This window comes from Notolepis coatsorum (assembly GCF_963971535.1).
Source record: "Notolepis coatsorum genome assembly, chromosome: 1".
Lineage (NCBI taxonomy): Eukaryota > Metazoa > Chordata > Actinopteri > Aulopiformes > Paralepididae > Notolepis > Notolepis coatsorum.
In genome coordinates, this window is record NC_140165.1 from 296900341 (window position 1) to 296912572 (window position 12232).

The 12232-nt window shown below is 43.9% G+C and overlaps 1 protein-coding gene across 1 annotated transcript in view; it reads right to left on the bottom strand.

Annotated features, from left to right (window-relative positions):
* The window catches only part of LOC311225271 (neurobeachin-like), a gene marked incomplete at its 5' end in the record, with an annotated part of 544672 nt that overhangs the window by 307593 nt on the left and 224847 nt on the right, over positions 1-12232 (bottom strand). The window contains 2 exon segments of the mRNA XM_084310493.1: positions 3360-3506; positions 5718-5837. Of these exon segments, the coding sequence (XP_084166619.1) occupies positions 3360-3506; positions 5718-5837 (267 nt within the window).

Consider the following 12232-nt stretch of genomic DNA (forward strand, 5'->3'; position numbering starts at 1 on the left):
GCGATGCCAAGCTAAGCCACTAACGATACAGAACGTTAGGTTATGACTATAACCAAGTTCTGTTAGTTAGGGGCGATGCTTGGCATCGGACGGCCGCTGCAGCCCTTGTCCTCACCTTGTGGTGAAAGCTTGGGAAGGAGGAGAGCAGGTGACCACACACCTGCTTATGAAGGTAAGCTGATGAGGGGTGTGGTCAGACTAATACTGGTATTAGAGGTACATTTGTGGTTTATTCAGTACGCGTGCACGTACGCGAGATAGTGCAGTAGCGATGCCAAGCATCGCCCCTAACTAACAGAACTTGGTTATAGTCATAACCTAACGTTAATAATGTGTGCAAAACTGATTTGGATGTGTGTGAGATTATGTGCAAAATAAATCTGCATTGTTTTTTGGTGAAGTGCCCCTTTAACAGTTCCTGGACAGGTACATTGTATTTCATTTTCATCATTTCACTGAGCTGTATTTACTACCTACCATTATAACGAATGGACTGGATCCTCTCCTTTTAGGATGTCAGTAGGCAGGTAAACAGACTGTGTTGACACCTAATGTTAAAAGGTGCTGTAAATTGTATTAATTTGTTAAAATAAATGGTTTGGCATGATTTCTTGAAATAAGTCCTGATTGGGAAAGGGATACCAGAAAATGTATTTTCTGTTTACTGCAGAGCGGAGTGACTATCCACAGGCTGCATTTAAAAAAAGATAAACATAGTCCACTTATTTCACCAATAATTACCAGAGAGAGAGAGAGAGAGAGCGAGAGCAAGAGCGAGAGCGAGATAGAGATCAGATTTCTGGTTTGAGAAAGTCACGATTGATCATTGTGTTCATGTGGAAATAGCCTCAGGGCCACAGGAGCAGGTCAAGGAGACGCATGTGGCTCTGAAAACAGACTGCTGACCATTGGCTTATTTCCATGCCCACCCTGTCAAACGTTATCAAGCAGCGCTCCTAAAACTGCTGCAGTGATGACATACCACAATCAAAGGAAGAAAGTCATTAGCAAGTGCTTTGGCCAAATATATATATTTTTCCCCTTCTTTTTTTAACACACAATTTGATTATCCTAAACTCATTATTTTCAAGGAACTAGGGATGTCCGATATTATTGGCCTACCGATATTGGCATTCAAATGTAATATCGGAAAATATCGGTATCGGTTTAAAAAATATATATAATAAAAAAAAAGTATATATATTTTTTACATTTATTTAACCTTTATTTACCCAGGCAAGCAAGTAAGAACAAATTCTTATTTGATTTATTGTCAAAAGTATGCATAATGTTATGTTAATTCATAACAATAACATTAAGAGATATGTAATGTTAATTACCTGAAATTATTCTGTTTTTTTGGGGGGGAAACCGTGCATATATCGGTATCGGTTGATATCGGTATCGGTAAAAAAGCCAATATCGAACATCCCTACAAGGAACACATACTCACTGCTGGCCTCTAAAATGAATGCTTAATACTTGTTGTTTTTTGTTTGTTTTTAATTTGCAGAGGTGAGCACTTAAGCCCTTAAATGGGCCAATAATAATCTGATGGATTAGAGACAATTTGACAAATCCATCAGTATTCTGTGATGTGTGTTTTTTTATTGAATACAATGCAGATGCATTGATATTGTAATGTGATTTTCCATACATCTCCCTCTGACAATTTTTTTTTTTTTTTTTTTTTTTTTTTTTTATATCTTTTTCCCCTCCATTTTCCTCCAATTTTCTCCCATCCCAATGTTAGTCGTTATGCCAATTCCAAATCCCCTTCCTGGTCGCTGCGCACTTACCCCCCACAGTCGGTCTGGGAGAGTGGAGGCTATCACGTGCTTCCTCCGACACACGTCCAGCCAATCAACCGCTTCTTTTCACCTGGCAGCGCGGATTCTCATTGAGAGGGCGTAGCGAAGGATCACACTATCCCACTCAGGTCCTATCCGCGCTTAGCAGGCGCCCCGACCGAACTGTAGGAGTCGCTGTTTACAACGACCCGGACCCACCCCGCCAGCTTCTCCCACCCTCTAATACTGCCAATTGTATTAGTGTGAACGGCCAGCCAAGCTGGTGACAACCCCGGAGCTGTGAGCTGGATTCGAACAGGCGAATCTAGCCGCTCCGGGGTTTGGTGACGAACGCAATCTCCGTTACGCCACCTGACCGCCCCTCTGACAACATTTCTAATGGTAAGTTTGATATGCTACTGCTGGCTCTTAATATTTTTTTTATCTGAACAGGACTAAAAACAAAGAAACAAAACTTTTGGGGGACATCAAAGTCATATAATAACTTGTTGAAATATGTAATGAAATATCAAATTAGCGTATTTCCTTTTAATTCACAAGGCATCGTTGCTTCAAAGGCAACCAGAGATAACCCTGGTAGATGATGGGCCGAGATGGAGTGAAGAGGTGGGGCTGGGTAGCGCAGTGGACTAAGCACTTGCCTACCACCGCAGAGACTCTGGGATTTAATCCAGCTGTCAGCGGTACCTCCGGCTTGGTCAGTCGTCCCTACTAACACAATTGGCAGTGTTAGAACCTCTGCAAGCGTTACGTTCCCCCGGTGAAAGTCCTCGCTGTCAGGTGAAAAGAAGCGGCTGGCGACTCCACATGTATCGGAGGAGGCATGTGGTAGTTCTACACCCTCCCCAGGCCGACAGTGGGGCAATGCGCGCAACGACCAGGAAGGGAATTGGCATAACGACTAAATTGGGATGGGTGAAAAATACAGAAAGCCCCGCCCACCAAAACAAATTTAAGAGATTGTGAAGAGAGTATCAGGTAAAGCCTATCAGGCCTCAACACCTAGTAACACCTGTATATAAACCAATAGCACAACCTCTGAGAACATCCAAGGCCAAAAGGGAAAGGTCGAGTGAAAAAACACAGTACTCGGTTCTTGTGTATGAGGCCACCATACTGTAGCCCATTCAAGATGAGTGGCATTATGTGAAGGTACAAGTAAAGAGAAAGTTCACCAAACAAGGATTTAAAATAGCTATTGCAAGATAAACATTCTGTATTGATTCGCTTCGCAGGGAAGGCCGGCTTTTCTAAATACAATCTCTTGGTTATTGTGGGTTAGCGGGTGAGCTCCACACCTGCTGCCGCTGATAAAAGCTAGCTCACGACCATATTCCCCCGCCGCTCTCCGCTCTCCGGCATGCATTGTTAACGTTATTCCTCTGCAGTGGGTAATTCATGCAGCAGTTTATCTGAGCGGAGGGGCATATAGCTCTCAGGATAGAAACACAAGGCGAGGAACCGCAGCAAAGGCAGCATTGATTTCACAAATTGATAGGCGATGCGAGCCACTCGCGTGTAATCAAATGTAACCAGTCGAGTACATACCTTATAACCGGGACCTAGCTGATGAATTGCAAATATTTGCGCCGGATTGAGCGCTTCGCTGAAAACGTAGATGGCCCCGAGCTGTCCACAGAATACTCTGTTAGCGTCCGCCGTCTCTGAGGACCCCAGGAAGCATTTATCGTAGCTCTGGAACGGGGACAGAGAGAGAGAGGGAGGGAGGGAGGGAGAGAGGCGGTGTCCTTTTAACACTTCAGGCTGGGGTGGAACAGAACACATTGAAACTTCAAAGGGCGAGATGAGTGGCAAGGCCATTACTCATGGGAGGAGATGGAATAATGATGAAGCACATGGCCCTGGCCATGCGTTGTGAGTGTCTCACTGAAGGGTCTGCTTGACGCTTCTACACTTGAACGTTTGGAATAGCTAAAGGCTACAGGGGCACAGGTGTGTGTGTGTGGGGGGGGGGGGGTTCTGGTGAATTACCAGTATTTTCTTTTTTTTTTATCCTCTTTTTCTCCGCCTGATTTTCTATTTTTCTCCCCATCCCAATTTAGTCGTTATGCCAATTCCCCCCCTCCCCTACCTGGTTGTTGTGCGCATGTTCCCCCTACTGGTCGGTACAAGGGATCCCTGAAGTCCACCACATGCTTCCTCCGACACATGTGGAGACAGCCAGTGGCTCTCTTTTCACCTGGCAGCGAGGACTCTCATTGGTGAAGCGTAACGCGTGGGAGGTCACGCTGCCTTCACCATTTCCTGCCTTTCGCTGAGCAGGCGCCCAGACCTGACCTGTAGGCGTCGCTGCCCACGACTTCCCTCCCCCTAACTCAGCCAAACGAGTTAGTATGACGACCGGCCCAAGCCGCAGGGCAATGCTGACTCCGGGAGTCGAGACCGCAGCCTCTTGCATTGGTGACGAGCGCAATCTCCGCTACGCCACCCGACCGCGAATTACCAGTATTTTCACGTGACAATAGAAAATCCGGAGGGGAGAGGTGCGGCTGGGTAGCGCAGTGGACTAAGCACTCGCCTACCACAGCAGAGATTCTGGGATCGAATCCAGCTGTCTGCGGTACCTCCGGCTTAGTCAGTCGTCCCTAATAACACAATCGGCAGTGTTAGCGGGTGGGAAGCCGGTGGGGTATGTGTCCTGGTTGTAAACAGTGAGTCCTACTGTTCGATCGGGGCGCCTGTTCAGCAGGGAGGGGATCTGGGGGAAATAGCATGAACCTCCGCACGCGTTATGTTCCCCCAGTGAAACTCCTCACTGTCAGGTGAAAAGAAGCGGTAGTTCTACACCCTCGCCAGGCCGACAGTGGCGTGCAACGACCAGGAAGGGAATTGGCATAATGACTAAATTGGGATAGGTGAAAAATACAGAAAGCCCAAAAATAAATAGAATAAAAAATAAATCGGGAGGGGAAGCTAGTACAAGAGTTAACTGGAGGAAAAAGACGAGGTTTGACTGGCAACGGGAGCTACTGGTTCCAAGTCACAAGACTGTACGGAATGTCAAACCTGTAACATCCTCAGAGCTGACATCATTAAATCCACCAGAGGAGGCCTGGGGGGGATTATGTAATCGCCTGCATCTGTCTGTGTGCGTGAGTCTGCCTTTCTGTCCGGAGCTAATCTCGCAAACTACAGGGTCGATTTGGATGGAACATTGTTCATAGGCCACAGCAGCTCAGGGACGTGGATTCTGGAATATTTTGGAATTACATCATTGTCCATTGAATAAAGCCCTGTCCCATTTCATATGTCATAGACTTATGGGAGATGTCGATGAACTTCACGTTTTAAAGGTTTATTCCACCCAAATAGTTTTAAAGGTTTATTTCACCCAAATAGGTTTAAAGGTCTATTCCACCCAATAGTGTAATAGTGGGTAATAGTTTAAAAGTGTGTAATAGTGTAATCGTGTAATAGTGTGTAATGGTGTGTAATAGTTTAATAGTGTGTAATATTGTGTAATAGTGTAATGGTGTGTAATAGTGTAAAATAGTTTAATAGTGTGCATTAGTGCAATAGTTTAATAGTGTGTAATAGTGGTGGACAAGGCATATGTAAAAAAAAAACCAACCCCCTTCCCCTCAAACACACATCTAGCTGCTTTAACTTGTTCTATTTGTCATGTTCCCTTCCTCTGCAAACCCCTTCCCTCCAACACATCTCTCTTGACAAATGGATATTCAAATTGAGTCTTTGAAACACCAGCCCTTATTCCCCGGAGAAATCTATGTCCAAATGGTAAAACTAATTTCCGTCACTGAACGTCGTCGAAGATTTATCACACACACACACACTCTGTACTTTTCACACACACCCCCCGGATGATCAAACGGCACTCTCACTTTCTGTGCCGGGAGGAAAGGTCGCACTAGGGATGCTGCTTACATCGTTTGTGGTGACGTGCCACGCCATGTCCCCGTAAGAAACCAGCTGGCCGTTGACGTAGCAGCGGATCTCACTGTTCCTCCAGCGATTGTAGATGTGGACAATGCTGATCATGTACCACTGGGGATGACAGCAAGCAGAGTACACAGATTGTAACTTGACACGACAGCAACAAACACAAACCTTGCATTCTAGACGGACCATCTTCACTGAGCCGTCGCTATTGGAGAGTAATGATTGATTTTTTTTTTACTTTTACTAGATTGTGTATTGCATGTTATTGTAGCAGCCTGAAAATATTGTTTATTATTCAGAACTGCTGACTTGCCTTTTTATCTCCTCTTTCTGAACCAAGACATTCTAATTAGTTTCATTGATATTCGCACGAACAATGACACAAGCGTCTCATTCTTCTATCGCTGGAATATGGATTATAAGCGTCAGTACTGGATATTATTCTACCATCCTTTCCCCTGTGTGACTAGTAGGCAGGACCAGCAGGGGGCAGTAGCAGGCAGAGAGTGTCGGGGAGAGTTGGAAGGAGATATATGGGAGCGGAAGGAGAGAGACGCACGCCAGCACGGGAGTCGTCCCGTCCAGCAGAGGTCGTCATCGCCCAGCACACACTCTCAGCCAGCACTGCCTCTCTGCCCAGCTCCGCCTGCTAACACCTGCGACGAGAGCGTTCGACGCCATCTTGCCACCAGGACGGTGGTGGAGTGGCGCGGCCGCCATTTTGGTAGAGTAACATTAGGGCTTCGGTGCCCAGGATCTATTGCACGTTACACAGTGTGGTGCAGCCTGCGGGCGAAGTGAACGCTAACAACCAGTGTCTAAGGGGTACCCCAGACTATATATGCCGGCATTAGAATAGGGCTTTTTGCAAGGTATTAGTGGGCCCACACTTTTGTTTTCATTCCTTTCCTTTGAGCGTGATAACATGTGTGTTTAATAATATTTTCCCATCCAATTAACCCTTTCCCGGTGGGGAAGTTACAGACCTGGTGCATTATAATTAAAGCCTTTTGAGGTATTATTCTGGCCGTATAATTAAAGCCTTTTGAGGTATTATACAGGGTGAAGACCCAGACGTGGGTGATGAGTCAAACACAGTGAAGTATATTATCCCTGATATTAACCCAGAGGTGGGTGTATAATATACGTGTTTATGAGGTATTGAGTTGCACACAGGAGCTATAGTAGGACTTCAGTCCAATGGACCACTAGTAGTAGATCATTGTAACTGACCAGTACATAACATTAAAGAATCGGATGGGAGATTTGGTGTGTGTGTCTATCCATGGGCCGGTTGACAATCCTTTTGGTGTGGGTAATGTTTATATAATTAACCCTTTCCTATTCCACCGTTCCCTCTTCATTGTAAGGTTTCTAGGGTCATTGAGGGAGGGTACTGCTTGCGGGGGGAACTCAGAGTATTTGATTACAATTCAGTCACGAGGTGTGGGAGGGTTTAAGGAGCAACTGGGGGGAGTGGGAGCGTATTGGGGAGTACTGCTGACCGCCCTGCTGCAGGGAAGGAAGACCAGAATACCAGACCAGGTTGGTAAATCCCGGGCCCCATCCACTCACACTACCAGCCTCCAGTCGACGCCCCAGGCCCAAAGACGAGGGTGCAGTCAGACAGAGTTCTACTGTGTCCAGCTACCTCGTGACTGCCAGCAACCGTTCCCACGAAGCAGGGATAATCCACCCTGCTACATTATATTGAATGTTGTTGCTGTGCTGTCATTGAGATGTTTTTGTTGTTTGTTGTTTTTGTTACTCGTGAAGCTACAATATGAATTGCTCCACGCGGGATCAATAATGTTGTCTGAATCTGAATCTGATAGTTGTTGATGGAAAACACAGAGCCGGTGTTATTTGGGAATTTCAGATAGAAAGAATGAGTGTTATTTGGCTAACCTGTATTTAATGCACCGACTTCCTGGATTTATCCTTCAGCATGAGCTGAAAATCGATTCTCTGCTGACCTATGATCAGTTTAGGGCGATGATCTTGAAACCGCCATGGTACATTGTGTAAGTATTTGAACAGATTTATTTCTCCGTTTTATCGTGTTTTGCTTGTATTTTATTGTTTTCATTGTGTTTTTATCTATGCCTATAATTATCAATGTGTAATTGTTCTACTTTTACAATCTTTTTCTTATTCATCTGTTTCGATTATTTATCTTGATGAATTGTAATTGTAATCTCGACATACCGGTAGTTGAAAATGAGGACAACCCCAATTTGTCTTTGAGAAGGAAATAAAGGGTTGAAGGAATGAATGAATGAATATTGGGCATATTCTGATATTAGCAAACACAGTAATAAATTTGCCAGGAAAGGGGTGGGACGATACATCGATCCAGATCGATATATCGATCTATTATCAATGATCCAATAGGATCGATGCAACGTAAAAAGATCGGTTCATATTGCCCTACTCTTATTTTTTTTCTGGTCCACTTTTTCTCCCATTTTCTATTTTTCTCCCATCCCAATTTTCGTATCGTCCAATTCAACCCTCCCCTATCTCGAACGCTGTTTCATGCCTCCCACAAGCCGGCTGTAATGTGGACGTGTAAGCCATACATTGCACGAGTCCCCTCCAGTACTCGATGTAGCAGCCGTCGCATCTTTTCACCTGCACAGCGCGATCTTTCAGCGTCACGGGTCTGCGGTTTGGAGGGACGCCGCCCCCGTCGATTCCTGATTCTACTGCGCAGGCGCACCAACCGACCTGTAGGAGTCGCTGTCCACAACGTCCGATCCCCACCCATCAGTTTCCCACCCCCTAATACTGCCAAATGTATTAGTACGAACGACCAGCCAAACTGAAAGCAATGTGGAGAGCTGGGCTCGAACCCAGCGTCTCCAGTATTGGAGGTGAGCGCCTTGCCCACTGCACCACCTAGCCGCCCGGCCCTACTCTTATTTTGAAAATCCTGTGGCGAGTCGTATCCGCCCAGCAGCACAGCAGTCGCATGTGAAATGCTGTGTGCCTATTTTGCGACCCGAAATAAGTCAATGCTGTTTCTTCCTGCAACGGGTCAAATGCATCTAACATGCTTTGCATCCCAGCCATTCCTTCATGCCCATGTTGCGTTAAAGACAGAAATGAACGTTACGTTAGCGTAAGCTAACTAAGCTAACCCTGATCAGAGCCATAAAGAGAACAGCAGAGGTACATTAGTGGGGACTGGGGGGGGGGGGGGCATTCTCCTTTCTGTGTGTGTGTGTGTGTGTGTGTGTGTGTGTGTGTGTGTGTGTGTGTGTGTGTGTGTGTGTGTGTGTGTGTGTGTGTGTGTGTGTGTTAATGTCTGGGAGTGTTGCTTTTATTTATTTTTATTTTATTTAAATTTTTATTTAAAATTTTAAAGATTTTATTTTTATTTTATTTAAATGTTTTTGGACCTTGTGGTGTTCTTGTTTTGTTCTTGATTTGATGTGATGTTTGTTCTTGACTTGTTTGGGGAGGACGTGTACGGCCCATGGGGACATTGACGTGTGTTGTCGGGCCTTATAAATACATTTGATTTGATTTGATTTTATCAGAAAATCTGCATCAGAATCAAATCAATACAATACAATAATACAATACACATACAGGAATATGTATATGAGGTATTGGTGTAGAGAAATAGACCACTAGATGATACTGATGCACGTTTATGACAGGACACTAGGACCTCATATACCATGTAAAGTACAACAGTACAAGTTACATGATAGACAACAGACCTACATAACGCTATACAGCACAGTACACTTGTATGTACAATGACGCAGCTCCGTCTCAATAGAAAGTGAGTCAGAGTGCAAATCACATCCAAAAGCGATTTCCTTGAAAATGTATTGAAACATGATAAATGTATTGAAAGATGATGTCAATCATTGCTTTCTTTGCGACAACCCCTCCACACACAAAACATCTACAGAAATGCATAAACACGCTTAGAGGACCTTTGTTTTTATGGCTACAGTAACACTGGTAACGCTTCTGCTCCAGTTTCCAATTAGCTTCTTTTAGCCCAACGTTCCTTTATGCCGTAGCCACCAGGCTCGACAACCCACTGTTCAGAGCGTTTGCATTGGAGCGTCATTAATAATAGATCAGACAAGTGGGTGAGAGAAAAGCAAGACAAGTAATTTTTGTCTCCACATGAAGCCATGTTAGAACATTGGTTGTAATTACTCAACTTATAGAGACACTGACCTGTGTAGAAAGGCGTCATTTGTACATAACATGTAATTATCTCCACCAGGCGAGGCAGAAGCCTGGAGCAGATCATGTAATTGGTCCAGTGTATCTGTCCCTGCATGTACATGTGTGTCTGTGTGTGTGTCTGTGTGTGTGTCTGTGTCTGTGTCTGTGTCTGTGTCTGTGTCTGTGTGTGTGTGTGTGTGTGTGTGTGTGTGTGTGTGTGTGTGTGTGTGTGTGTGTGTGTGTGTGTGTGTGTGTGTGTCTGTGTGTGTGCGTGCGTGTATCTGTCCGTGTGTCGTGTATCTGTCCGCAGCAAATCTCTTAAACTACAAGGCCGGTTGGTCTAATATTTTTTGTGCACAATTATTACTATAAAAACAAGGACCTCTTTAGTGATGCAACACCTTTTCAGTACCTGTCCTGTAGCCAATCGAGTGCTAACTCTGACCTGCCGGGAGCCACTGGGGAGGTGAGCAAGTGCACCCATTAGCAGCTAAGGTCTTATATGTTGACGCATAACGTATAGGATCATATACAGTTGCATTTTTTTTATATAGCGTGTATCGGGAATATACGGCAATTGATAATCTATATATGCGTTTATGCCTATAACTCACGTTCTATGAATTACTGCAGAAAACGATAAAAACATACTCTAGAAGGTATTTTTGGATGAATCTATGAATGAAAACGTTCCTACATCCTGAACGATAGATAATCGATGTTGAATGGGCCATAGTAATGTCAATTTAGCAATACAATTAAAAAGGTTATAGCCCTGCAAAGAAGGTGAACAGTTTCCTTATAAAGATGAGTATATAGAGTGGGATAAACACACAGCGGCACATAATTGATATTCGTGTCAACCTGTTGTTTTATTCACGTGTTGTAATTATTATTATTATGAGGGCCTGTCTGGATATATTATTTACATTCATACATACATTTAAATCACATTTATACTAACTTTTTATTATAAAAGATAGATACACCAGCGCTTGCCCTCTGCTCTAATGAAGCTTGCATATGAATTCCTAATAGAAACATGCGCCTGGTGCTGTTAGACTGGCAACCACAGACATCCACAGCAGTACGTAGGTAGGTAGGTACTAGGTAGGTAAGTGAGGTAAGTATGTAGGTTGGTAGGTAGGTACTAAGTAGGTAAGTAAGTACAGTATGTAGGTTGGTAGGTAGCTACTAAGTAGGTAAGTAAGTACAGTATGTAGGTTGGTAGGTAGGTACTAAGTAGGTAAGTACGTAGGTTGGTAGGTAGGTACTAGGTAGGTAAGTGAGGCAAGTATGTAGGTTGGTAGGTAGGTACTAAGTAGGTAAGTAAGTACAGTATGTAGGTTGGTAGGTAGCTACTAAGTAGGTAAGTATGTAGGTTGGTAGGTAGGTACTAAGTAGGTAAGTAAGGTAAGTATGTAGTTGGTAGGTAGGTACTAAGTAGGTAAGTATGTAGGTTGGTAGGTAGGTACTAAGTAGGTAAGTAAGGTAAGTATGTAGGTTGGTAGGTAGGTACTAAGTAGGTAAGTATGTAGGTTGGTAGGTAGGTACTAAGTAGGTAAGTAAGTACAGTATGTAGGTAGGTAGGTAGGTACTAAGTAGGTAAGTGAGGTAAGTATGTAGGTTGGTAGGTAGGTATTAAGTAGGTAAGTAAGGTAAGTATGTAGGTTGGTAGGTAGGTAGGTAGGTACTAAGTAGGTAAGTATGTAGGTTGGTAGGTAGGTACTAAGTAGGTAAGTGAGGTAAGTATGTAGGTTGGTAGGTAGGTACTAAGTAGGTAAGTAAGTACAGTATGTAGGTTGGTAGGTAGGTAGGTACTAAGTGAGGTAAGTATGTAGGTTGGTAGGTAGCTACTAAGTAAGGTAAGTATGTAGGTTGGTAGGTAGGTACTAAGTATGTAAGTAAGGTAAGTATGTAGGTTGGTAGGTAGGTACTAAGTAGGTAAGTAAGGTAAGTACGTAGGTTGGTAGGTAGGTACTAAGTAAATAAGTAAGTACAGTATGTAGGTCGGTAGGTAGGTACTAAGTAGGTAAGTAAGTACAGTATGTAGATTGGTAGTACATTGCGGCACTCATCAGTAAGATATGTGAACCCAATGTTAAGGTGTACAGTCTCACGTGTGAGATTAGCTCGAAGTGAACATTCTAATGATAATGTCACAGATGTGGTTACAGATCAAAATCTATCGAGTTCTAGAGTTCTAAAATTGAATTCTAAGATATAATAAAAAATGGATGTACTATTGTCAGTGGCCAATAGTGGGTATATGAGGTATATAAACTTGGGCGACAGTGGCTCGG